General features: G+C 53.4%; 1 protein-coding gene across 9 annotated transcripts in view; it reads left to right on the top strand.

Moving 5' to 3' along the window:
* The window catches only part of CACNA1A (calcium voltage-gated channel subunit alpha1 A), a 304,210-nt gene that overhangs the window by 214,226 nt on the left and 62,606 nt on the right, over positions 1–27,378 (top strand). For all 9 annotated transcript variants that reach the window (XM_059696565.1, XM_059696563.1, XM_059696564.1 and 6 more), the window contains 11 exons: positions 1,808–1,920; positions 3,125–3,237; positions 3,381–3,512; positions 3,806–3,878; positions 5,564–5,681; positions 5,797–5,864; positions 9,473–9,579; positions 11,633–12,442; positions 22,678–23,138; positions 25,237–25,372; positions 26,860–26,989. In XM_059696565.1, coding sequence (XP_059552548.1) covers positions 1,808–1,920; positions 3,125–3,237; positions 3,381–3,512; positions 3,806–3,878; positions 5,564–5,681; positions 5,797–5,864; positions 9,473–9,579; positions 11,633–12,442; positions 22,678–23,138; positions 25,237–25,372; positions 26,860–26,989 — 2,261 coding nt within the window. The remainder of the gene's footprint in view (positions 1–1,807; positions 1,921–3,124; positions 3,238–3,380; positions 3,513–3,805; positions 3,879–5,563; positions 5,682–5,796; positions 5,865–9,472; positions 9,580–11,632; positions 12,443–22,677; positions 23,139–25,236; positions 25,373–26,859; positions 26,990–27,378) is intronic.

The following is a 27,378-nucleotide window of genomic DNA, read 5'->3' as shown; positions in this document are numbered from 1 at the left end:
TTAATTGCAGGCGTCTTCCATTAGAAGGCACTCTCAGTTTATGTGCCACTAAAAATGAAAACAAAACTTCTGTTTAAACTAAAACTAGACCATGCCAATTTTCATATACACTCCAATTCCAGAAATGTCAGAATGTGACCAAAAAATGTATGTCTTAGAATCAGTGAAGTCTCGGAGTTTCTCTGAGTCTCAAATCCCTCGTCTGTACTTGGTGGAAGAGGTTTCTTCCAGACCCACCAATGCCATGGACACTTCTCTCAGGTTCTGTGCATCACTGGCTGTCCTGTTTCCATGGTAACTGGGGAACAAGCTTCTTGGAAACTCTGGTGGTTCTTGGAATGCACCAGATGTTATAGACAGATTTCCCTCCCTGACATTTCGGTCCTGGAGGTGCTGGAGACCCTAAATTCCCCTCCGACACTGGGAGCTCTCTGGAGTCCTAGAAACGAAGGGAATGTTTTGATAGGAATGAGTGGGCAGGACCTTGACAGTCAGTTCAGGCCATCTCTTCAAAGGGTAATATAACAAGCATCCTTGACTTTCAAACAGCATTAGCTTTGTGACCCAAATTGAAATTCTTGGAAGTGTGAGTCCTCTATCTTCCCTTTCTGTATGCTTTCTTCCCCTCAGAAGTCCTCCTTACCTCTCTCTCCCATCCATTAGTGAGTACCTGTGCCCTCCCTGCCCCACTAACAAGCTCTCTCAGAAAAAGACCTCACGGTAGACAATTCTTTGCAAAAAAATACCCATGTGTTGTCTCTCCCAGAGGCATTTGCACTGTTATGCTTTCTCATGCAAGGACAAAAGGCTTTCAACAAAATTCTTGCTCAAGACTTTTAGACGTCAGCAAGACCGGACTTCCAGGGGGCATCAGAGAGGTTTTCCAAGTTGGAAGAAAAACTGTGCCTTAGATTGGTTCCCTGTGATGCTCCAACTCCATCTCTGACACAAGGGACTTACAAATAGGACACCGTTATGATTTCTGTTTCTATTTTTCCTTTGGAGCTCAGGCATATAAAAGTGGGTGCATCAGCCCTGGCTGGTGTTCTCAGTGGTTAGAGCATCGGTCTGAGCACCAAAGGGCACTGGCTTGATTCCCAGTCAAGGGTGCATACCTGGGTTAAACGTTCCATCCCTGGCCCTGGTTGGGGCATGTGTGGGAGGCAACCGATGGGTGTGTCTCTCTCACATCGATGTTTCTCTCTTTCTCTCTCTCCCTTCCCCCTCCCGTCCTGCCCTCCCTTACACTCTCTCTAAAAATCAGTGGAAAAAAACATCCCTCCATGAGCATTAACAAAGGGAAAAAAAGTGGATTAATCATAATTTTTAGATTAGGACACACTGGCATCATAGGACCGGCCATTGTTATTTCGTTAGTTAGCCAGTTAGTTAGTTCATTCATTGATTTGTTCGTTAGTTTTTAAAATGTAGTAAGCTCCCAGGAACCCACCACTCAACACAAAACCTAAGGTCTTGGCAATAATCTACATCCAGCCCTTCTCATCGAACCAAAGTAACAATTGAAAGATGATGACCCCTTGAAGTTTATCTTGCTCCTCTTAAGATTGGCCTTGGGTTGGTTGGGGGCGGGAAATAATTGTCACTCCTCCCCATTAACAGAGGGGAAACTGAGTTTCATGGAAAGGAAGCCTCGAATAACCTTTAGCCAAGGCCACTAAAGACCATCCTCTCTCTCGCTTTCTGCCAGGCCAGGCAAGGGACAGGATTGGGATTAACAGGAAAGTCAGACTTGGTAACCCCCTCAACAGCACTAACCTTCTCTCTCTTTTCCCCCTCGTCCTTGTAGACTATGCAGAATTCATTTTCTTAGGACTCTTTATGTCCGAAATGTTTATAAAAATGTACGGGCTTGGAACACGGCCTTATTTCCACTCTTCCTTCAACTGCTTTGACTGTGGGGTAAGTGCCCTGGTTTCCATGGAGTTTATTTCTGCGACTCTTACCCAGCATGAAGCTGATGGTTGGGGACACCAGAAAGGGGGAGCGGGGTCCCCCTGGGTAGGAGAGGCTCAGCTGAATGCAATAGGAATGCGAGGACCAGCTCACGCATTGGATGCAGGCACCCAGCGCTGTCAGCCACTGCCTGTGGGAGAGCCAATATGTGGACCCTCTTTGGAAAGTGGGGATGACCTGGCCAGGGCTAGGGATTCACCCTCGAGAAACTCGTGCCCGGGAGACACATACAAGAATCATCTGAGCGGCCTTGCTTACGGTAGTCCCGAACCAAATGACCCAACTATCTCTTTGCAGTAGAATAGATAGGGGGCGGCGTAGCCATGTAATGGAATTCTCTGCAGCAATGAAAGGCCGCCCACCACACCTGCACCCATCGGCTTTATGATACTGCACAAAAGGAGGCAGACAGTGACAAACGCAGACCATATCGCGTGTGCTGTTCTGCTCATCAGAGTTCAGGTGGACAAAACTAAGCTGTATTGGTTAACGGTGATACTCGAATACTTTAAAAAGGCAAGACCTCAGAAACATTACGATGAGCGGAATAACGATAAGCTGGACACAGAAGATCGCGTATGGCATCATGCCATCTACATGGAATGTGCAGAAGCGGCAAATCCACAGACAGGAAGCAGATCCGTGGCTGCCAGGGGCTGGGGGAGGGGATGGAGAGTGACTGCATGTAGGGACATGGTCTGCTTTGAGGGTGACAAATATTCTGGAACTAGATAGAGATGATGATCATACAACATTGCAAATGAATGTTGCCACTGAATTGTGCCCTTAAAGTGGTTAATTTTATGTGCTGCGAATTTCACCTCAACCTTTTTTAAATCTAGGAAGTAGTGGTTACAGAATTCAGGACAGTGGCTGAGTCTGAGGGGTCCCCAGGGCTCCCAGGGTGCTGACATGTCCTGTTTCTTACACGGGCGGTAGCTACACAGGCACTCGCTCTGTAATGACGTGTTTCTGGAATTCTGTGCTCACACCAGCTCTTAATAAATAAAAACAGAGAAAGGACGAGAGGGGTCTGAGCGCGGCACCCTGCTGGCGTTTGAAGGTGGGAGTTGGGTTGGGTTCCTGCAAGGTTCGGGCCCAGGCTGTGTTTGCAAGGACTCTGGGCACCAGAGCCGATCCTGTGTCCTAGGTTATCATCGGGAGCATCTTTGAGGTCATCTGGGCCGTCATAAAACCTGGTACATCCTTTGGAATCAGCGTGTTACGAGCCCTCAGGTTATTGCGTATTTTCAAAGTCACAAAGTAAGTCTTTGCTGGGGGGGGGGGGGGGTGGGCATTGGGGCCAGGAGGGACGGGGCACCTCCAGCATGTTGGGAAGGTGGGCTCAGCGGCCGCCACCCAGGCCCAGCCTAACGCCCACCCCCACCCCCGGCCTCTGTTGGCAGGTACTGGGCGTCTCTCAGGAATCTGGTCGTCTCTCTTCTCAACTCCATGAAATCCATCATCAGCCTGTTGTTCCTCCTTTTCCTGTTTATCGTCGTCTTTGCCCTTTTAGGAATGCAGCTCTTTGGCGGCCAGTAAGTGCTCAGCAACTTCTCCGACTTCTGCTTCTCTGGGGTCTGACCCAGGGACCCCTTCAGCCCCCACACGCCAAACTCAGTGCCTCCAGAGACCGTCCTCACGCCGACTGCCCTTCTCGTGGCCCGGACGCCCTGTGCACGCACCCAGACAGGCAGGGCCCTGGGTCCCACTCAGATGTCCTTCTGGGGGACGGAGACGTGAAGATGTTGCCCTGGAAACAAGATGCTAAACTACGCCCTCACAACACCTGGGGCAGGGCCAACGGGAAATGTCTGTGTTTCCCCCACAGGTTTAATTTTGATGAAGGGACTCCTCCGACCAACTTCGACACTTTTCCAGCAGCAATAATGACGGTGTTTCAGGTACAACCCTAACCCAGCCCCGCGCCATGCAGGGCCGCAGGAGAGCACCAGAACCCAGAGCAGAGGGAGGAGGGGCGTGGGCAGGAGCCTTTATTGGGGTTTCCCCAGGAGGAGTCGGGGAGGAGGAGCCGGTTGAGGATTGGCTCGTTTGAATAATTTCGGCGGGCTCTGGGGCGTAGATGCTGACCAGTGGTCTGGTACCTGGCCCTGGAGTGATTCGGGCAGAGAATGCTGGCCTGGGGGGTGAGAGCCTGATGGGGGAGGTGGTGGAAGTGTGGGCCCTGGTTTGTATTTGAAAAGCATGTTTGGGGGCCAGTTGTTCACTATCCCTAGGAGTTAGCCAGCCTGACTCCCTGCAGGGTCAGCAAAGGCCCAGATGTCAAAGCATCAGAATACAGGAAAGACATGCCCACCCTCTCCCAGAACTGCAAGACACCCCTCCCCTATTCCAGACCCTGGGCGGTCTCCCCAAACCGGTTCTGTGCCCATGTGGGCGCATGACCTGAGGACTGGGACGGCCCCGCTGGGACCTCCGGAGCCTTTCCAGTGGGTTCTGTCTCTTTAGAGGACAGACGGTGATGGAAAGTGGGACTTCGCTCCCCGCTTCTGGGAGAGTGGCTTCTAAATAAGACCCCGAGATGGGGGTTGGAAAGAGGACCCCCTGTGGCAGAGTTCTGACCCCTCACATTAATGATTCAATCGTAGTCACCACCACCCACAGGTCCTCAGCACAGGGTCCTGGCCCAGGAGCAGCTCTGGCCCCCATGCCACTTGGAAGTATCTGGAAACAGTTTAGGTTGTAACCCCAAATGGGGGAGTGGGTGTCACGGGCACCTGGTGGGAGGAGGCCAGGGCTGCTCAACACCCACAGCACAGGGTGCCCCAGCACAGAGAACGACCCGGTCCCCAAGGCCAGCAGTGCCGAGGCCGAGAAGCCCTGCGTGAACAGGTTAGCGTGTCTGGGGTTCTTTCACATTTACTTGATCCTCATGGAAATATCATGAAGGAGGCGAGTGGCATTGTTTTAACAAGGACGTGGACACCACCTACCTTCCTCTCAGTCACTCCGTAAGCATCAGCCCAGTTTCTGTTGCCAGCACCTGCTGGCAAAGCCTGCTCTGGCCACCAGCACCTGCCTGCCCAGGCACAGCAGCCCGAGGACCAGTGAAGATGTTACTTAACAGAAACTAATCTCTCACACTTCTGGAGGCTAACAGTCATGGTCAGGGTGTCCACAGGGGTGGTTCCCGGTGAGGACTCTTTTCCTGGCCAGCAGGCGGGTCTTCTCGATGTGCCCTCACATGTGGGGAGAGCGCGAGCGAGACAGAGAGAATGCCCCAGCTCTGCGGTGTCTCTCCTTACAAAGGCACTAACCTCATCATGAGGGCCCCACCCTCATGGCCTCATTAGCCTTAATGACCTACCTTTTCCAAATACCATCTCATGAAGGCTTAGAGCTTCAACGTATTAATTTAGGGGACACGGCTCAGTCCCTCTCAAACCCCCTTATTACCTCAGGGAAGACAGAGTTACAGAGGTTGGTGACTTCCCCAGGGTCCCCTCCTCCTAGAAGCTGGGCCGAGAGCCCTTCACTGCAGGGACAGGCAGGTTTGGGCCCCACAGCCGCGTCTCCGAGTGGCCATGGCTGAGAGGGGGTCGGCTGTGTGTTCCTCCCTCCCTTTCAGATCCTGACAGGCGAGGACTGGAACGAGGTCATGTACGATGGCATCAAATCTCAGGGCGGCGTGCAAGGCGGCATGGTGTTCTCCATCTACTTCATCGTGCTGACCCTCTTCGGGAACTGTATCCTCCGTGGGGCGCGGGGGCACGCCTGGATGGGGGCGCGAGGGAGGGGACCGGGAGACCCCGGTGCCCAGGGTCCCGGCGGCGTTGCTTTCCCTGACTCTGGCGTCCGCAGACACCCTCCTGAATGTGTTCTTGGCCATCGCGGTGGATAATTTGGCCAACGCCCAGGAGCTCACCAAGGTGCCGCGGGTGGGAGAGTGTTTCTCTGGCAAAGTTGCCACCCGTTCGTGACAGATCAGGACCGTGCTGGGCATGTGGGGACGGGGACGGGGTCAGAGCTTTTGCCCTGGCGGCACCGTGCCAGGGAGAAGGCACCTCCTCCCCCCTCAAGCAGACTGTCCCTAGTTAAGTGGATTCTACAGCAAAGGAGGTGGGAGGGGGTGAGGCACTGGGTTACAGGAAACAGATGGCAAACTCCACCGAGTGCCCGTGGACAGGCAGCGGGCAGTGTCAGAGGACCTCCAAGGGATGATGCAGCCCCAGGCTCGAGGGCACTCACTCTAGACCTGAAAGGACAGGCCAGATGGAGAATAACCCACACGGGGTGTTGGGGCTTGATGTCCATCCCCGTGAGCTAGGGAGCTGGCCGGACCTCACCGCTGACTGGTAGCAATAAAGGATTCTGGCCCTGGATGATGTGGCTCAGTTGGTTGGGCGTTGTCCCAGGCCCTAACAGGTTACTGGTTCGATTCCTGGTCCAGGCACATGCCCAGGTGGCAGGTTTAATCCCCAGTAGGGGGCATGCAGGAGGCAGCCAATCGCTGTTTTTCTCTCTGATAGTCATGGTGCCAGGCATTGCTGTTAACGCCTTTTTGCAGAAGGAGAAACTGAGGCTCCAGCCCCAGCTGGCATGAAAAGAGCACCTACTGTCCATAGCACCACCCTGTGCGTGTCAGGTGCTTGGCACAGTTCTTGGTACAATCAAGTGCTCCATATAGGAGCCTCTGGCAGTCACTGGGCAGGAGCCAGGCCCTGGGCCTCGAGCTCTCATTTTATAGACCCACTAAGGGAAGGCTGGGATTCGAACCCGGACCCGGCAAGCTCCAGAACCCACATTCTTGATTCACATACCCTGCTCCTTTCATTTGAGTCCAGCTGGGCAGGTAATGATAAAAGTAATAACCACAGAAAGGTCTAATGGCCCTTTAATGCTGGGCACCAGCCAACGTAACAGATGGGGAGTGGCTGTTCTCCCCATTTCACAGATGAGGAAAGTGAGACTCAGAAAGGCTAAGGGGCATTGCCACATCGTGAGGAACTGAACAAGTAGAGAAGTGACCCCTCAAAGAGCAGAAGACAGGAGGTCAAAAGAGAATTTGGGAGGTTGGGGTGAGAGCCTTCCAGGTGAGGAGAAGCCCGGTTTTATTCGTGGTCAGCGATAATGAATCATCTGGGCAGCCCCTGGTGCCGGATGCCCCCTTTGGGGCCCGCCTCACACAGGCCAGAGGAAGCCACGTTGCTCTCAGTGACACCACTCACACCCCTGGGAATGCCCACAGCAGGGCCTGGGGATGGCTGTGCACTGCGCGAGGCAAGCTGAGTACCTTCCGGCAGTTTGAGAGGGGGCGAGCCAGGAACAGAGGCTTTTAGGAGCTACAGCGTCCGCCCTAACGTCTCACCAGCAGCCCCGTCATATGGAGAGAACGTGTGCAGAGTCCTCCTCCCAGCCCAGGAGGGCCAGGCCTGGGCGTCCCACGGCTTTGTGGCCCCAGAGCCTCGAGGTGTTCAGGATGTGTTCATGGAACGGAACCGAACTGAGCAGACGTTGCCAACCCTCCATCTGCCGAGCCTGGCAGGAGGGAGAGAGAGTTTCCCAGGCCCGGCTCCGACTGGGGGGGGGGGGGGGGGCGGGACGGAAGTCTCCACCCCCCGAAACACACGGCCATGGGCCTGGCCACCGTGGAGCCGGCTGGCATGGCTGCTCTGGGGACCGATCCAGCCGTGAGCTCATCCAAGTCATTGCGGAGAGGGGACGCCAGGAGCGGGGGCAGAGGGGAGGGAGAAAGGCAAGCTCCTCGCCTGTGAGGTGCGGACATTCTCCTCCAGACCCACATTCTTCATTTATTCCATAAGCATATCTTAGCATTTAACATGTGGCAGGCACCCCACAAGCCCCTGATATGTTTTTAGCTCATTTAATCTGCACAGAAACCCCGGGAGGCACCTTCTCACATCCCCACTTTACGGCTTTTGTCACTCATTCAGAAGCATTTATTGAGGACCTACTGTGAGCAAGGCCTGGTCCAGGAACCAGGGACACAGCCATAAACAAAATACACAGAAATCCCTGCCCTCGCGGCGCTGATATTTGAGTGAGAGAGACAGACGAGGAATAAAATTGTCAGATGGCGCTAAGTGCCAAGGAAAAAAGTGAAGTAGAGAAAGAGAGAGCTGAAATTTCGAATGAGGATTATGAGGCGTGGAGAGGGTCAGTGACTTGCCCAAGGTCACGCAGCAGTAAGTAGTGGAACCGGGTGGGATGTGAGTCCAAGTAGGTCTAGAATGTGTGCTCATGGCCACACGCACTGGTGCTTAAACATGAGCGTGTCTCATACTCACCTGGGAGCTTGTTGAGGATGCAGGTAGACCCAGCCCAGGTTCTGGCGGGGCCTGGGAAACTGTATTTGCAGTGTTTCTGAGGTAGGTGGTCCACGGTCCTGACTCTGAGAAACGCTGGGTGTGGTGCCAGGAGGCAGGAGGCCTTGTGAGAGCTGGGGGTCTGACTGGGTCCCTCCTCTGTGTTGTCACTGACACAGTGCCCTGACCTGACCATTTCTGAGGTGGTAAGATTGCTTCTTGCCCCAGGATCCCAGCCCAGGGATCACATGACTTTTCCTACTGGGTTCATCTCTGGCCATTTCTTTCCTGTTGCTTTTTCTTTGTTGGCTTTTCAGTTTTACGAGTGAGGCCCTGCATGAAGGCTGAAGAAGGATTTAAGGCCCCCAAACATCTTTTTCTTACGTATTTTTAAAACATCTTCCCCCAGCCCTAGCGGGTTTGGCTCAGTGGATAGAGCGTCGGCCTGCAGACTGAAGGGTCCCGGGTTCGATTCTGGTCCAGGGCATGTACTAGGTGGCAGGCTCCTCCCCAGCCCAGGCCCTGGTCGGGGCATGTTCAAGAGGCACCCAATCAATGTGTTTCTCTCACATCGTATTTCTCTGTCTTTCCCTCTCTCTTTCATTCTCTAAAAATCAATGGAAAATATCCTTGGGTGAAGATTTAAAAAAAAATGAAAACATTCTTCCCCCATTCTCCTCCTTTTTGAACCTGACCGGCTGAGCATATAAGCTGCTCCCCTGATTTCCCTCCGGAGGCTGTTGGCAGTGTATGCGATGGGCCCTGGGATGCCAACTTTTTCTGCACGTGGGGACTAGTCAGTGTTGTTATGTGTGTTTCCAGTCTCGGTTCAGGAAGCTTAAGTGGCCTGAAAATTAGAGTGAGAGGAAAATCTTTGCATTAATTTCCGGCTCCTTGAGACGGTGCAGAAAAATCTCCACTGTGAAAGGGGAGGGAATCTTTTTCTTTCTTTTTCTTTCCTTCTGGCTGTGTGCTAACATAGGGTTAATAATGGCTAGGTATCCGGCGTGTACCTATAGGGGACAGCAGTCCACTTAGCCGGCACTAGGCATCTGTTCCTATTGTCAGGCCTTGGCTCTGATTGGTGGAAACCAAGGCCAAACCTGCTTGTAAATATTTCCAAAGTCGCCCGTGATTAGCAATAGGGTCGGAGAGGAGGCCCCGAGGCCCCGTTCGTGTTTTGTAAACAGGGATCCCCCTGTGCCTTTTAGGATGAACAAGAAGAAGAAGAGGCAGCCAACCAGAAACTCGCCCTCCAGAAAGCCAAGGAGGTGGCAGAAGTGAGTCCTCTGTCCGCGGCCAACTTGTCCATAGCTATGTAAGTGCCCCCAGCTCTGGCTGGCATGCTCTCCAGGCTCCTCGGCCTCTGCACCCTCCCAGTCAAGGGTTTGGGGGCAGGAATCGGTCCTTGACAGGGTGGAGCTTTAGGAAGAGGTATTTCTGCCCTCCCACTCATTTTTGCACAATATATATTAATTAGAGGCCTGGTGCACGAAATTCAGGCATTGGAGGAGGGGGGTCCCTCAGCCCAGATGTGAGAGGGTGCAGGCCAGGTGAGGGACCCCACTGGTGCCATGATCAGGGCTGGAGAGGGATGTGAGAGGTTGGCCAGCCGGGGAGGGACCGCGGGAGGGATCCAGGGCGTGTCCAACCCATCTCGCTCAGTCCCGATCAGCGGGACCCCAGCAGCAAGCTAACCTACCGATCAAAGCGTCTGCCCCTGGTGGTCAGTGCACATCATAGCAAGCGGTTGAGTGGCCTTAGCTTATCATTAGCATATTGCGCTTTGATTGGTTGAATAGACGACTGGACACTTAGCATATTAGGCTTTTATTATATACGATAAGCACCTACTTACTATGTGCCAGGAACTGTTCTAGCTGCCGGAGATAGAGCATTAACAAGGCATTAACTGTATAGCGAGTGCTAGGAGTGGAGAGAGTTGGGATTTTTATTTTATTTTATTTTAATTTTTATCTCTTACCCGCCCCCCTTCCTGCCCCCCTACCCTCCCCAGCCTTCCCGCTGTCGGGATTTTTAAATATAGTTGTCAGGAAAGGCTTCACAGAGAAGGTAACAAGGGCCAAAGGAGGGAGGAGTCATGGGGGGTCAGGGGCAGATCATCAGGACCTCATGAACCGTGGGGAGCACTTAAACTTTTGTTGGGAGTTACGAGGGAGCCATGGAAGGTTCTTGAGCGGAAGGACCGGATCTGACTCAGGAGCTCACAGGCGCCATCTGGCTGCTGTCAGGGGAACAGACGGGGTGAAGGCTGGAACCAGGAAACCAGGTTGGAGATGACTGCACTGGTCCATGCAGGAGGTAGTGGTGGCTGAGGAGGCGATGGATACAGCTGAGTTCTAGACAGATCGTGACAGTAGAGAGAGTGGGCAGAGTTTGCTGGTGGGTCACAGGTGGTGAGAACGAAGGTGTCTTGATGGAAGGGAGATTTGTTGACACCGATATTCTTAATTGTGCCTTTGTGGGGTGTCCTGGGGATTCTGCACACTGTGGGGCAATGCATCATGGGACAATGGGAAGGAGGCTTTCTTTCCCCAAGAAGAAGGAAGTGGCTTGGAATGGGGAGCCCGGGAGATTCATGCTCAGGCAGCCATGGAAGGCCAGGGTCTGTAGAAAGCTATCCTGCAGGCTGCTTTGCCCCAGAGCGTAAATAGGCACCTCCCACAGGCTTCTAAGTGCCCCCTCTGGCTCTCCTGGGGCTCCTAGACCAGTGGTCGGCAAACCGCGGCTCGCGAGCCACATGCGGCTCTTTGGCCCCTTGAGTGTGGCTCTTCCACAAAATACCGACTTCTGCGCATGGGCCATGACGTTTCAATCGCACTGTACGTGCGCGCCCGCACGTGGTATTTTGTGGAAGAGCCACACTCAAGGGGCCAAAGAGCCGCATGTGGCTCTCGAGCCGCGGTTTGCCGACCACTGTCCTAGACCTCCTATGACCCGAACTGCAGGGTGGCAGGCAGTGCGGGGCCTCCAGATCTGCTCCAGGCCAGTGTCCATTATGATTGGCTGTGTCAGAAGTTAAAATATTTGGAATATCCAGACTGCCTCCAGGGAGTCATGTGCTCTAATATAAAGAGGACTATGGGGGCACCCACCTGGGCTGAGACCCCCATCAACCAAAATGCCCAGCCGGGTGGAGATTTCCATTGTGTATCTGGACTGAGATGCCCACCTGGGCCAAGATACCTGTAAAGCCAAGATGTCCAGCCAGGTTGAATTTTCCACAGTTGAGACACCTACTTGGGCCGAGATGCCCACCTGAGACAAGAGACCCGCGTTGGTCAAGTCTGCCGTAAGTTCAGTGTTCCATGCAGGCACGGTGGTCTAATCCTCGCACCCTCCCCTTGCAGGAAAGAGCAACAGAAGAACCAGAAGCCGGTCAAGTCCGTGTGGGAGCAGCGGACCAGCGAGATGCGCAAACAGAACCTGCTGGCCAGCCGGGAGGCCCTGTACAACGAGATGGACCCCGACGAGCGCTGGAAAGCTACCTTCGCCCGGCACCTGCGGCCCGAGATGAAGACCCACCTGGACCGGCCACTGGTGGTGGACCCCCAGGAGAACCGCAACAACAACACCAACAAGAGCCGGGCCGCCGAGCCCACGGTAGACCAGCGCCTGGGCCAGCAGCGGGCCGAGGACTTCCTCCGGAAACAGGCGCGCTACCATGACCGGGCCCGGGACCCCAGCGGCTCCGTGGGCCTGGACGCCCGGCGGCCCTGGGCTGGCAGCCAGGAGGCCGAGCTGAGCCGGGAGGGTCCTTATGGCAGAGAGTCGGACCCCCACACCCGGGAGGGCGGCCTGGAGCCGCCGGGGTTCTGGGAGGGGGAGGCTGAGCGGGCCAAGGCCGGGGACCCCCACCGGAGGCACACGCACCGGCCGGGGGCCAGCCGAGAGAGCCGCAGCGGGTCCCCACGCACCGGAGCTGACGGGGAGCCCCGCAGGCACCGGGCCCATCGCCGGCCCGGCGAGGAGGCCCCAGAGGACAAGGCTGAGCGGAGATCCCGGCACCGTGAGGGCAGCCGGCCCGCCCGGGGCGGTGAGGGCGAGGGCGAGGCTCCTGATGGCGGCGAGCGGAGGCGGCGGCACCGGCATGGCCCTCCAGCCACGTATGACATGGACACGCGGAGGGAGGACAAAGAGCGCAGGCACCGGAGGAGGAAGTAAGTAGAAGCCACCTGAGAAATGGTCAGTGACCACAGTCGTAATAATAACAGTCTGCTGTGTGCCTGGCACTCCTCTGAGCAACTCAGTCTTCTCAGCCACCCCCTGAGATCGATCCCATTGTCAGCACCCCAATTCCCAGAGGGGGAAGCAGAGGCGGGGCGATTTGCCCAAGGTCACACATCTAGTAAGTGCCCTTGAACCCAGGCCATCTCATGCCAGAGGCTGCAGGCAGATCCTCATGCCCTCATGCATCTCAAGGAAACCACAACAACTCTCCCTGAGCTACAGGGCTCTTCCTTGTGCTTGCTGTGCGACCTTGGATAAGTGACTTCTCTAGTCGGCCTCAGTTTTCCCAATCTGTAAAATGGCACAGTGAGACCTACAGTGGCACAGTGGGTCATTGCTGGGATTAAATGAGGTGATACATGCACAGGGCTGAACGTGCAACTGATGCCGTGCTTGGTCCATGTTAGCTGTTACTGAGCCAGCCGTCTTTGTACCTGGCGCTATTCCTGGGGGGATTTGAAAAGCCACTCTGGGCCCTCATCACTGAAGGGGGGGGGGGGGGGCGGCAGGGCTCAAGGCTTTTGAAAGCATCTCCCAGGCCAGCACTTGACCCAGTCAGAAACAGCCACCTCTTTTTCATGACAGTGTTTTGTAACGCTCCTTAGAAGGTCTATAGGGATTCTACACCTGGCAGCCCAACAGCGTACATGGTGAAACAGACATGGTACTCTTATTAATTAATGTCCTGTAAGTCTTCTTTGATATCACCATTACGACGTCATGTTGATTTTTTAAAGTTGCGTTGAAGCAGGTCTGTTACAAGACATACACAGCAGGCCAACACTTTTCCAAATCGGGTGTGTGCACGGACCCCCAAGGATCCGGCTAAAACACAGGTCCTCATACGGCAGGTTTCAAGTGCAACCTGGCGGTCTGCATTTCAGGGGCTCCCGGGCCCGGGGACCACACTTTAAGTAAGAAAGTCTAGAGCAGCGGTTGCCAGCCTTTCGGACCTCGCGGACCACCAGTGTCCACGGCCCCCTGGTTGGCGCCCGCTGGTCTAGAGGACAGTGGGACGTGACTCTGAGGCAGGCAACCGTGTGCAAAGTCGCCAGGAAGGTAACAGGCACCAATGCCGGCTGGCTGGGTTGTGCGGACCCCTTACACAACAGAGCGCTGCCATCGGTGTGGGGGTGTTCCAGACCGAGGGCCTCCGGGCCAGTGTCGGCTACGATTCGCAGCTCAGAGTGAAGCTCCTCAGAGTCTAGCCTTCCCTAATGTGCCCAGTAGTTGCATTCAGGGAAAATGCAACGTATAAAACATGCAGAAATACGTTATGCTCATAGAGAAACACAGTCAGGCTAAAACTGAAGGCACCGGTCATTGCAAGCCGAGTTTCACCTGTGTGAGGGACATAGGAACGTCGTGAAGGAGGCGGCCTAGTCCTTCCCCAGGTGGGACTGCCCTGCACATCGTAAGATTTTTTTTTTTAATATATTTCTTTATTGATTTCAGAGAGGAAGGGAGAGGGAGAGCGAGAAACATCAATGATGAGAAAATCATTGATCGGCTGCCTCCCTCAGGCCCCCTACTGGGGATTGAGCCCGCAACCCTTGGCCGGAATTGAACCTGGGAACCTTCAGTCCGCAGGCCAATGCTCTATCCACTGAGCCAAACCGGCCAGGGCTACATAGTAAGATATTAGTGTACCTGCTTCCCACTTCCTAAATGTCCACGGCCCCCCCCCACCCCCATCAGTATATCATTAGGTCTCCACCTATCTCCACCACAGCCCCCTGAAACCATTGTTCCAAGTCATTCCTGCTAGCTGTCGGGCTTTCTCTTATGCGGTCGGTCATTCATTCTTCCTTCAGTGTTTACTAAGTGTCGACTGTAGACCAAGCTGGGGCTGTGGGTTCAGTCGGGTACCCGCAGGGAACGGGCATGCAGGAGAAGGAAGGAAAGTGTCCCAAACCAAAGGACCAGAGGGAGGCCAGTTTGCCATTTGCCGTTTGGAGGGCGAGGAGAGACAACAGATGTGAAGGGACAGTGGTGGGTGGGTCAGCAGGACCTTGAGTCCCCTCGAGGCAATGTAATTTTAGGCGGAATAAAGCATTTAGCACAGGACTGCACAATTAAGGACCAATGCATCGCTGTTTCTGTTGTTATTATTGCTCCCAATATTATTGTAACTATCCTTAGTAGTATGCCTGCTCCCATTCTTGAAGGAGGCGGAATGACAGGGACAGAATGGGAGCACAGCCTGATGGCAAAAAGGGCCAGGACTCAGGAGCCGGAGGTCACTCCCTGCCCCATCACTTCCTGGCTGAGTGACGTGCAGTATGTCACCTCCCCTCTCTGGGCCTCTATTTCCCCATCTGCAAAGGGGGATAAGTACAGTACCTACCTCCTAGGCATAAGGTTCAAATGCGTTAGTAAATGTACCAGGTAAAATGCTTTAAATACTGCCTGGCTTATAATAAGTATCCAGTAAATGTTAACTATTATTAGTAAGAATATTTTAAGCATGCAATAGATGTTAACTTTGTTGTTGTTAATCTTTACCCACGGATATTTTTTCCGTTGATTTTTAGAAAGAGTAGAAGAGAGAGAGGGAGGGGAAAAAGCAAGGAGGGAAGGAGGAAGGGAAGGAGAAAAAGGGGAGAGAAAGAGAGAGAGAAAGAAGCATCAATGCAAGAGAGAGAGACATCGATTGGTTGTCTGCTACACTCACCCTGATGGGGCCGGAGACTGAACCTGCAACCCAGACTCACAACCTTGACTGGGAATCAAACCTTTGGTGCTCAGGCCGCCACTTCAACCACTGAGCCACACTGGCCAGGGCTAGATGTTTACTATTTTTATTAGTAGTAGCAAATACTCAATAAGTTTTAGCTATTACTATTATTTTTAAGACTCACAGACATTAAAAAACAACTTTAGCCCTAGCTGGTTTGGCTCAGTCAGGCCATGGACCGAAGGGTCTTGGGTTTGATTCTGGTCAAGGGCACATAACCTCAGTTTCAGGCTCAATCCCCGGTCCCAGTCCAGGCTGGTGTGGGAGGCAACCAATCCTTGTGTCTCTCTTATACAGATGTTTCTCTCTTTCTGTCTCTCCCCCTCCTTTCCACTCTCTCTAAAAAAAAAAATGATTGGAAAAATATCCTCGGGTAATGGTTAACAAACAAAAACACTTTAGATCCGTAGTCTTTAGATTGTTCACTCAGGCTCTTTTGACAGATGGGGAAACTGAGGCCCAGAGAGAGAAGGGGGCTTCCCTAAGGGCAACCAGCCAGCAGCAGAAGTATGACAGCCCGGGCTCCTTGAATTCCACCGCTGGCCCCATCCCCTCCTCACTCCCACACACAAATGCTCAGCTGGCCGGCTCATCTCCCAGACCAGGAGGGCTGCTCGCTGCCTTATCAGCAGAGGTGTCCAAGGGCCTGGCCACGAGAGGCGTCACTGGTTCGGCTTGTACAACGGTTCTAATGCTCGTTGGAAATAGAACGGTATGAAGATCCGGGCACTTTGAGAGAGGTTGAGCCATTCATCTGCTTTAAGAAAAATAAGAATGACAAAGTTAGAACTTTATTCAAGAATAGAATACAGTCAGAAGATGTTTGGGTTCTATATTCCAGCGAAGCCAGTGGCCCTACCTAAGAGGTCTGCCTCCTGCATTTTTCCTCTTGTTTCTTGGGCCTTTTCCCAGACACTGTGTTTTTCATTCTCCAGAATACTGATCCTATATATGATTGTTTTCTTTCTGTTCCCTCTGCTTCCCCCACCCCATTTCTACTTCACTTCCTCTCCAGTTTCCCCAGTTTTAAATGCCGCGCCCCCCCCCCCCCGAAGCTCTCACTGGCTCACCCCAGTGAAAAGTGTGTGGAAGCACATCCTACTTCACATCATTCAATAGTTTCCGGCCGCAGGTCCCCCACACCGGGCAGCCGAGCCCAGTGGCACCCAGGTGACCAAAGTGAGGATGGAGCTTACCCTGACTCCAGTAAAAACCTGGATCACGGAGCGTCCAACAGTAACCCCCGCCCCAGTAGTGAGGAGATTCTGCTAGATCTGACTGAGCACAGGGGACTCTGCCAAGACCTACGCCCTCACCCCACCCCACCCCGAATTAACATCTCAGCTCTTTGCCTCTTAGCTCCACCTGCTCTCATCACTGTGATATCCCACTGCCCAAAAGGAGCAAGAAGTGAGATACTGGACTTCTGAGCCTCACAGCTTATCCTGCATAGGGAAGTACCCTGATTCTTACAGCACCCCCGCTGGGCCTTAGCCATTCCCTTCAGCAACCCCATTCCATGCACCCCAAGTTATCTAGTGCCCCCATTTTCTTCATTGAGTAGCACTGTACCTTAAAATCTCTAGGAGTAGAGTCCAGCTCAGCCCTCTCCCAGCTGGATGACACTGGGCAAATACCTTTGCCTCTCTAGGCCTCAGTTTCCTCATCTCTAAAATGGGCCTGATCCTGATACCTCCTCCAGTGGTGGTTGTTGTGGGGATTAAATAAGTTAATACACATGGGCCCTTAGGAGAGTGGGGCACAAGGAAGCAGGGCCATCCTCTGGGTCTGGGCCTGAGCGTGCCCCGGGCACGGTGTCCACAGCCCTCAGCGGAGGGACGCTGCAGTGATTCGCTGGCAAAGGGACGCGGTGCAGGACAGGCATTATGCAACCAGCTGCCTATTCAGGGCAGATGATGGCAAATCCCCAGGAGGGGACGGGGAAGGGGCCTGACTTCCGAGTTTTCTGCCCCTTTTAGGTTCTCCTTGGAGACATTCAGAAATGAAGGCTCTTGGAGACTGATTCTAGGCCGCTGCCAGCTGAGCTTGTTAAAACTCCATGACACCCAGAGCCAGCGGAGGCAGCAAGAACAAGACAGCAAGGCCTGCCGGTCCCCTTTCCATCCGAACGGGGCTCGTGGTCCCGTGCATGAGGCTGCCCCTCTACCTGCTGTGTTATGTAGACAGCTTCACTGGGTAGTGGCCAAAGCTTCTCTTTGAAAGGATACCTTAGCTCAGCCTGCTTTTCATAGGGATATCTATCTTAACGTATCTATGTATATAATCTATGTATATAAAAGGCTCATACGCTAAGTGTCCATCCAGGTAGTGACGTCACGTAGCAACGCCCGGCTTCCTCTCCCTAGCGACGAGCCTCCTTGCAGTTTCTTCAGCCCAGGAACACAACTTGCTTTATAGCCAGGTGGAAACATTTTACACTGCAACCAAATGTCTGTGAAGCATTTTCCCATTTGCCTCATCTCATTCGATCCTCACAGAAGTCCGGGAGTAGGTAGAATCCTATTTTCTTTTCATTAGCCGGAAAACGGAGATTTAGAAACCTTAGGAACTTGACCCAACTGAAAAGAAGTAAGAAATGGTGGGCCTTGAAAATGACTTCAGGTGTTCTCACTGCACAGAACATAATCAAACACTGCTGCAGTTAAATATTTCACCGTTTGTTCTCCCTGCGTGATCTACAATAATAATCTGCTTCGTGTTGATATTTACTGCTGTGTTGCTGACAGTTACCTGAAAGAGAAGTTGGGGTGCTTCACTGGGCTGGAAAAAGTTTAGCTACATCAGAAAGCAGGTCTAATTAAGCAAGTTTTTTCTATATCTATAGAAAGCTAAGTTGACTCACGCATGCGCAATATATATGAAGCTCTCGCTGGCGCCAATAACACGCATGTGTTTCGATCTGTCATTGTTGATCATGATTTTGGTTGACACTTATATGATAGAGAAAGGGCCAATAGCAGTATTAAAATATTTGTCCTAATTAATTTCCTTCCAATGTGCACGAATTCATGCACCGGGCCACTATATATATAAATGAGGGACTATTCCCAGCCAGGTTTTCATGGACAACTTCTACAAAAGCACCAGCAGTGGGTTGGAATTAGGAACCCATTTGTGGGCTGTGCAAGTCGTTGGAGGAATATTGGTTCCGAATTTCTTTCACTTAACCCGCACATTACAGCTGACGCCCACCATCCGGGCGCAGGGCTCATGTCCCGGGGCTGCTGGCAATCCTGGGTCCCACGTCCCTTGGCTGTAGACACCTCCCTCTGATCCCTGCCCTGTCTTCACAGGGCCTTCTCTGCATGCCTTCTCCCCTTCTCCTCTAAGGACACTTGTCATTGGATGTAGGGCCCACCCTAATCCAGGACAATCTCATCTTCGTGATCCTAATTTAATTACATCTGCAAAGACCTTTTTTCCAATTAAGGTCACATTCTCAGGTTCCAGGTGGACATAAAGTTGTTGTTTTTTTCATTATATTTTATCATTGACAGTATTACAGATGTCTCCCGTTTTCTCCCTTTTTGTTCCCCTCCACCCAACCACCCACCCCACCCCAGGCCTTCACCATCCTATTGTCTGTGTCCATGGGTTATGCATATATGTTCTTTGGTCACTCTCTTCCCCATTCAACCTACTGTAGTCCAGCCTCTAACTCCACCCCAAAATTCACGCCAATCCCATGTGCAAAATACATTCTCCCCATCCCGGTATCCCCAAAAGTCTTAAGCTCTTACAGCATCAGCTCCAAAATCCCGGATCTCATCACCTAAGCCGGGAATGAGTGAGGATCTGAGTATGACCCATTTGGAGCAAAATTCCCCTCCACCTGTGAACCTGGAAACTAGAAACAGGTTGTCTGCTTCCAAAATATAAGGTTGAGACAGGCACGGGGTAGACATTCTTGGTCCAAAGGGGAGAAATACGCAGGAATAATGGGTCACTAGTCCCAAGCAAGTTCTAAACCCTCCAGGGCAAATTCCACTGGACGTCAAGGCCCTACAGGGAGGAATCCTGTGGCCCTCAGCTCACTCACATTTGTTCCTCACAGTGACTCGGTGAGTTTCCCAAGCCCCTATTATGGGTGAGAAACAGGCTACCTCACCCGTGGTTACAGCGCAAATCAGCACCAAGATCTTGACTTTCATCTCCAAGTTATAGGGAAGGTCCTGCTACCACGATTCCCAGGTCAAAGATGAGGGGCCTGAGGCCGAGAGGGGCTAATCAAACTGGAGGGTCACGTAGCTGGTCAGTGGCATCGCTGAGACTCAAACCAGGTCAGTCTGTCTTCTAAGGTGTCGATTCGTGACCTACTCACACGCCGGAGAAGTGAGAAATTCTCCGGGGCCTGCCTTCTTCCTGTGTGCCCTCAGAAAGACAAATCTAAAAATAAAACACCCTGTCTCTCCTCTGCCCACGAAACACCACCAAGGCCTTTTGCAGGTAAAAATACCAAAACAAAGTGCGGAAGATGGTGCCGGCACCTTAGCCAGTGAGAGGCTCCCCAGGGAAGCCAGCTTCTTTTATTGTTAAGTGTTGGGTAGATGCGGGCTTCTGGCTGGGGCCTGGGGAGCCAGGCCTGTGCTGTCGGGGGGCAGGGGGTATGGACTTGGGTTCCTGCATCTGCATCTAATCTGGTGTGAAATGAACAGGGCAACCCGAATGCTGTCTTTTGCCCCCTCTGGTCTCTTGAGTGAGTGTATGTGATGGCGACAGCCCGACAGAACCATTTTCTAGTATGACAGCTTCCCCAGGCCTCTGTTTTCCCGTCTGTATAATGGGAGCAGTCATGATCCCAGCCTGACAAGATTGTTCAAGAAGTGAACGAGTTGAGATAGAACAGAGGTTGGCCCACACTCTAGCCCAGTGATGGCGAACCTATGACACGCGTGTCAGAGGTGACACGCGAACTCATTTTCGGGGTTGATTTTTCTTTGTTAAATGGCATTTAAATATATAAAATAAATATCAAAAGTATAAGTCTTTGTTTTACTATGGTTGCAAATATCAAAAAATTTCTATATGTGACACGGCACCAGAGTTAAGTTAGGGTTTTTCAAAATGCTGACACGCCGAGCTCAAAAGGTTCGCCGTCACTGCTCTAGGCCATGACAGTGAGCTCGAGGACTCCCATACCCACCCGCTGTGGGCTAAGCCTCGGGGAGACCTCAGACTGCTTTGTAAGAGAGGTACGGTGTTGGGGGGGGGGGGGGCCAGGAGTATGGATGTGGGAGCCATGTTGTCTGGGCTCCAAGCTGCTCTGCCACCAGCTGGCTGTGGTGTGGCCTTGGGCAAGGCCCTTCTGTCGCTGTCCTCGGTTTCCTCATCTGCAAGATAGAAATAACAGCACTGCCCACGCCCCATGGCTATTCTAAGGATCAGATGAGCTGATGATGCGTAAAATCTGGCACACAGCGAGGACTCAGTAAGTGCGAGCTGTTATGACATGTGGAAGGCACAGGTTGCAGAATCAAGAGTTGCCTTTAAGAAGAGCCAGAGAAGTCAGTGTGGCTCAGTTGGTTGGAGCATCGAACCATAGACCAGAGGGTGGCAGGTTTGATTCCCGGTCAGGGCACATGCCTGGGTTGCAGGTTCGATCCCCGTTCGGGACGTGTGTGCGAGCAACTGATCCATGTTTCTCTCTCATGTCAATGTTTCTCTCTCTCCCTTCCTCTCTCTGGAATCAATAAAAATCTATATATATAAAAGCCTAAGCAACCATTAGCACGGAACGACTGGTGAGCCAGTTGCTATGAGAAGGGGTGGGGGGAACCACTCGGTGACGGGGCGCTGACGCGGCATCGGCATTCGTTCCTTCCGCGCCCGACCTGGCGACTGTCACCTCCTCTCCCGACCCCGCTGGGGCCTTTGGGCCCCGGGCTGGGACGGGGAAACGGGTGGGTGGCGGCAGACGCAGCCCCTTTCCCAGGGGGGCCAAGGGCCAGCTCCCTCCTCGGAGACCAGCAGCCAACCTCCAGCACCCTGTCCCTCACACCCTCCCGTTCCTCCCCCCGGCTGGCAGGCCCCGATCAGCCTGGCCCAAACCAGCCCTGATCGCTGGGCAGGCCTAGGGACCCCCCACCCAGTGCACGAATTCGTGCACTGGGCCTCTCCTCTAGTTTAAAATAAAATCAAAAGAGCCAGAGAGAGAAGTCTTGGGACTGCAGAGCCCTCTGGAGAGAGGAGTCACTGAGATTATAAGCGACAGAGGTCCTTTGTTTCCGGGGAAACCGACTTTGCCAGGACCCGGGCCCAGGGATTGGGGGACAATGAGGCCCCTTATCTGCGGATCGAGGGTTCCGAGGAGGTGTGTGAAGGCAAGCGGATCACACTCAGGAGCCAAGCCTCGGGGAGGTGGCTGGGAACCAGGTCCACCTGGATCCATGGGCCGGCGAGCAGAGCAGGGGCCAGCGACGATAGACACGCAGTGAGAGGGTCTGGGCCCGGGAGGCACCAGATGGGCCCCTGACCTGAGCCGCCCTCGCCGGGGCCTTTGCCAAGGTGGGGGCGAGTGTGCCGACGGGAGGACGTGGGGACTGAAGGGAGGTTTGGACCTGGAGGACTTCTGGGCCTCAGTGTCCTCATTTGAGAAATGGGGACACTCATTCATCATTCGACAGGAAGTCACCAAACATTTGCCTGGCGCCCATCTCATTCCCCCACCCCCCACCTCCCGCTACACCAGCCTCCTGACACTCACCAAGCGCGTCCCCTCTGCACTGGCTGTCCCCTCTGCCTGGATGCCTTGCCCACCACCCTTGTATCCATGTGAGAAGTCATCCCATTCATTTCCCAGCTCTGTTGCCTTGGGCAAGAAACTTAACCTCTCTGATCTTCCATTCTCTCGTCTGTAAAATAGTGCTAGTAATTGTCCCTCTGAGGGCTGAGCATGCGGGGTTATTACAAGTCTGTTACTGAAGTGTCTGCTGTTACTATTTCTGTTGTTAATTTTGTAATATGTTTGCGTGCGTATACTGCCTGCTCCTCCCAAGTGGAATATTGGGAGGGGACATACATGCTACAGGCATTTAAGGCCATGAGTCAACCCCACCCCGAAAGAGATGGTGTCCCCAGTCCTGCCTGGGAGCTAATGGGGCACAAAGGCAGGTCTGGAAGTTTCGGGTTGGGTGGTACAAGCTCCGGCAGAAAGTTCTTTTTCCCTCTGACTTCGCGTCCCCAGGGAATAGCCGTTCTGGCGGGGGAAGCAGCGCATTGGAAGGTGGGCGGTTGGCTACACTTACACGGGGACCAAGCCTCCGTGCCAGGCGCTGGGGAGCTGGGGCAGCGCCTCTCGCTGTCCGAGTCGCACCCTTGAATGATGGCATCTCAGGCAGCATCCAGAAATGTGCTCTCTGTTATTCTAACTCAGTTCTGGGTTCTTTCTCGTTGGCCTGCCTCCCACAGAGACACCCAGGGCTCCGGGGTCCCCGTGTCGGGCCCCAACCTGTCGACCACCCGGCCGATCCAGCAGGACCTGGGCCGCCAAGACCCGCCGCTGGCCGAGGACATCGACAACATGAAGAACAACAAGCTGGCCACCGCAGAGGCGGCCGGTCCGCACGACGGCCTCGGCCACGCCGGCCTGCCCCAGAGCCCAGCCAGGATGGGGAACAGCACCAACCCCGGCCCCGCCACGGCCCCGTCTGCCACAGCCACCAATCCTCAGAACGCCGCCAGTCGCCAGATGCCCAACAACCCGGGGAACCCGTCCAACCCCGGCCCCCCCAAAACCCCCGAGAACAGCCTTATTGTCACCAACCCCAGCAGCACCCAGACCAACTCAGCTAAGACTGCCAGGAAACCCGACCACACCGCGGTGGACATCCCCCCGGCCTGCCCGCCCCTCAACCACACCGTCGTCCAAGGTGAGACGCCACCCTCCACTGTCACTGGTGGGGACCAGTGTCCCTGGGCTCAGTCCCTAGAGGCTCAGCTGTGTGACCCTAGAGTTGGGACCAGCACGTTTCCATGTAGGCTCCGGAGGGACTGGTAGTTCTTACCCCTCGCTCCATCCCCCATTTAAGATTGGGACTTGAGAAGCACTAGGAATTTGGAGATGACCCAGTGAGCTTATTATTTTCCAAGATGATAATAGTAGCCCAATTCTTCTAGTGTCAGTTCTGTGCAAGAGAGTCCATGAGTTTGTCCTGTAAATGCTCAGCACAGCCCTACACAGGGGTCCTCAAACTACGGCCCGCTGGAAACATTTCTCCGGCCCGCCGGGTGTTTTTGCCGCCGCTGTGTGCATAGGAATTTGTTCATAGTTTTTTTTAAAAACTATAGTCCGGCCCTCCAACGGTCTGAGGGACAGTGAACTGGCCCCCTGTTTAAAAAGTTTGAGGACCCCTGCGGCCTAGACAATGATCCCACCTCTGGCCTCAGTTTCTTCCTCTGGAAAATGGGTATCTATGTAGTTTCTGCCCCGCAGGGCTACTGGGAGCACTAAATGAGATAATATGCACAGAGTGGCTGGCCTGCACATGCTCAGTAGGGTTCATAATATTTCTTGCATCCCGAATCCCCCCAAGAGAGCCAGGGAGCCCCCGTATCTGAGGAGCAATGGATTCTCCTGCTGGAAGTTTGGGAAAGTCAGACGATTCTCTAAGCCAGCGCTTTCCAGAAGGAATGTGACACAGACCACATATGTAACTGTATTTTTTTTAGTATGTCTTTATTGATTTCCACAAGGAAGAGGGATGGAGAGAGAGATACAAACATCAATGATGAGAAAGAATCATTGATCGACTGCCTCCTGCACGCCCCCTACTGTGGATCGAGCCCGTAACCCCTACTTGTGCCCTTGACCGGGAATCGAACCGTGATCTCCTGGTTCCTGGGTCAGTGCTCAACCACTGAGCCACACCAGCCAGGCCACATATATATAATTTTAAACTTTCTGGTAGCCACATTAAAAGACAAGAAGGAGGAAGGGAGGGAAAGAGGAGGGACAGAGGAGGGAGGGAAGGAAAGAAGGAAGGAAGGAAATGAATGAAAAATATAGAGGAAATACAAGTAGGTAAAATAAACTAATAAGTTATATTTAACCCAAAATGTTAATTATGTCCAAAATGTTACCATTTCAACATAAAATCAATATTTTAAAAATTGTTAACAAGCTACTTGACATTCTCTTTCTCACATTCAGACTTCGACATCTGTGTGTCTTGTGCTCACAGCACTTCACCACTGGGACCAGCACGTTTCCATGTTGGACAGTGCAGGTCTAGGCTCTGGAGGGACTGGTAGTTCTTACCCGTCGCTCCATCCCCCATTTAAGATTGGGACTTGAAAAGCACTAGGAATTTGGAGATGACCCAGTGAGCTTATTATTTTCCAAGATGATAATAGTAGCCCAATTCTTCTAGTATCAGTTCTGTGCAAGAGAGTCCATGAGTTTGTCCTGTAAATGCTCAGCACAGTCCTACACGGTGGGTCTTGTCATTGTGTCCATTTTACAGATGGAAAAACTGAGGCTCAGAGGTGTGTTAATGGGGAAAAACCCTGCATTTTGATGGTGGGTGAGCTCAGTATCCTCACCTGTACAGTGGGGATATTTGGACCTACCCTGCCTGCCTTCAAGTGACAGTATGAAGGTCATGAGATGGGGACAGGTCTGTGTTAATATCCTGTGAAGGGTCCCAGCAGACTCAAGGCTGTAGAGTAGTTGAGAGCGGATGCTCTGGGGCCAGGCTGCCCAGGTCAAATCCCAGCTCTGCCAAGTCCCAGCTGTGTGACCTTAGGCAAGTCACTTCACCTCTCTGTGCCTCAAGTTTTCTCCTCTGTGAAATGGGGATCATAAAGTACCAACCTCATAGGGTTATGTGAGGACCAAACGACATAATATGGTGCCTGGCACATAGTATCCGTGTCAGCAGCTTACTGCCTACTCTGGGGCGTGAACAGGAGCCCAGAGGCTTGTGGGAAATTGTGGCGGGAGCCCTGTGTTGGATCTTGTCCCAACAGTGAACAAAAACGCCAACCCAGACCCACTGCCAAAAAAGGAGGAAGAGAAGAAGGAGGAGGAGGAAGACCCCGGGGAAGACGGCCCCAAGCCCATGCCCCCCTACAGCTCCATGTTTATCCTCTCCACGACCAACCCGTGAGTATGACCTGCAGCTGGGGCCGCGCACGTCGGGCCCGAGAGCAGACCAGACGGGGTGATGGGGGAGAGGGACCTCCAAGACCGAACGGGACCATTGAGCACATTTTTCAGTGACACCCTTTTCTTGAGTCACATAAGACAGAAGTTTGTCATAACGCACCGATTTCGCTGGGAAAGACCCACTCCTGCCATCGGCGGGAAATCATGGTCGTGAGCATCCGCGTCTGCTCTGTCTATAAAGAGGGTGCCTCACAGACACAGCCCTGTGCCACGCACCCCTGACCCCGGCTCCTCGCGGGTTGGCATTGTGGGCGGGTGTTCTCTGCCCGGGCCCCCTGGCCCTCGTCTCGGGCATCCTCAGGGAGGATGGGTTACCCAGGAGAGAAGTCCGTCGCACGCCTGTCATGGGGTTCAGCGTCACGTTAGGATTACGTGTTTCCAAAGGGTATTTCTTGAAACTCTGGTCCCTCAACATGCTCTGGACAAAGCAAACTCGTGTCCCATAAGCTGGGGTGGGGCTGGGGGGCGACTGCTTTCTGTGACCTGCCTCTTTGGGATTCACCCTGTCCGTTCACTTTCTCATTTAGTTGGCATCACCTGTTTTACTGGAGAAATACTTACGTGACCCTGACTTTGTGCCTGGCATGGATCTGAGTGCTTTACAATTTTATTTTATTTTTAATTCTCCTAGTAACCCTGTGGGAGTGGTCTTGCACTTAGTCCTATTGGACAAACTAAGAAACTGAGGCCCGGAGAAGGGAAGTCACCTGCCCAAAGCCAGACAGGAAGCAACTGGGCGAGCCCAGACAAGGCTGGCTCCGGCACCCTGGTCTTAACCACTCGTTCCCGCTGCCGTGCGCACAGCCCGTGTTTATTATTTTTAGCTCCACTTAAAAAGTTTAGTTCTTAAGTATTATTCCATTAGCAAATTAAAGGCTCTAATAAGGCTTGGGATTCATAATTTAAGTAATTTTTTGGAGCCCCTACCTCTAACTCTTTGATTCCCCACCTTCTTGTGAGTTAGGCCCAATTGTATGGCCACTTCGCAGAGGAGAGCACAGAGGGCCGGGGTAACTTGCTATGGTCACTCAACTCTTTTTTTTTTTTTTTTAAGAAATCTACTTAACCCAGAGTTCCCCAGTTTTATTTAACCACAGGACATTTTCTGCATGAAAAGCCTTCTCCTCTACAAAATCAAGGACAACGCCGCAGCCTGGGAACCAGTTGTTCCAAGAGGGTTGTTTGGAAGTAATAAACACTTACAAACAGGGCCTGTGAAGACCCTCCCTAGCTGAGGCCCCCCGCCTTCTTGGGGCTTTAGGATCCTTGCACACCCCCAGCTGTAGGAGCTGGATAGTTTGTTGGCTGTGGGACTTGGGGAGTGAGAGATCTCGGGTAGCGTTCGCTGGCAGAGGAGATGGCGGAGGGAAGGGCCGCGAGCCCACGGTCTGAGTGGACCCCTGCCCGCCCCTCGGCCCCCACAGCCTTCGCCGCCTGTGCCATTACATCCTGAACCTGCGCTACTTTGAGATGTGCATCCTCATGGTCATCGCCATGAGCAGCATCGCCCTGGCGGCCGAGGATCCCGTGCAGCCCAACGCGCCACGGAACAACGTGAGTCCCGCCCCGCACCCCCTGCCCAGCCCAGCTCCTCGGTCTCGGGCCACTTTCTCCTGCATCCAAAGGCTCACAGCCAGGGTGGGGGGCATGCTGGTCGGGAGGGCAAGCTCCGGGTCTCTGGGGCTGCTCTGGGAAGCAGGGTCCTGGAGGAGGCAGTGGCTCTGTGCACCTGGTGAAGAAGCGATGGCCCAGGGTGGCTAGGGCTGCAAGTGGCTAGAGTGCCCGGGGGAGGGCGGGGGGAAGGGGGGCTGTGAGGCTGAGAGAACGTGGGGTTGTGCTTTCTCTGTGTGGAATGTGGGGGGGTGGTACTCAGGCAGGGGGTGCTCCAGAAGCAATCCCTTAGGCAGCCAGGTCTCACCAAGCAGACTTCCATGTTGACATGA

This window comes from Myotis daubentonii, chromosome 5 (genome assembly GCF_963259705.1).
Source record: "Myotis daubentonii chromosome 5, mMyoDau2.1, whole genome shotgun sequence".
Lineage (NCBI taxonomy): Eukaryota > Metazoa > Chordata > Mammalia > Chiroptera > Vespertilionidae > Myotis > Myotis daubentonii.
Note: the sequence above shows the minus strand (reverse complement) of the source record. Positions and strands in the feature narration are given on the sequence as shown.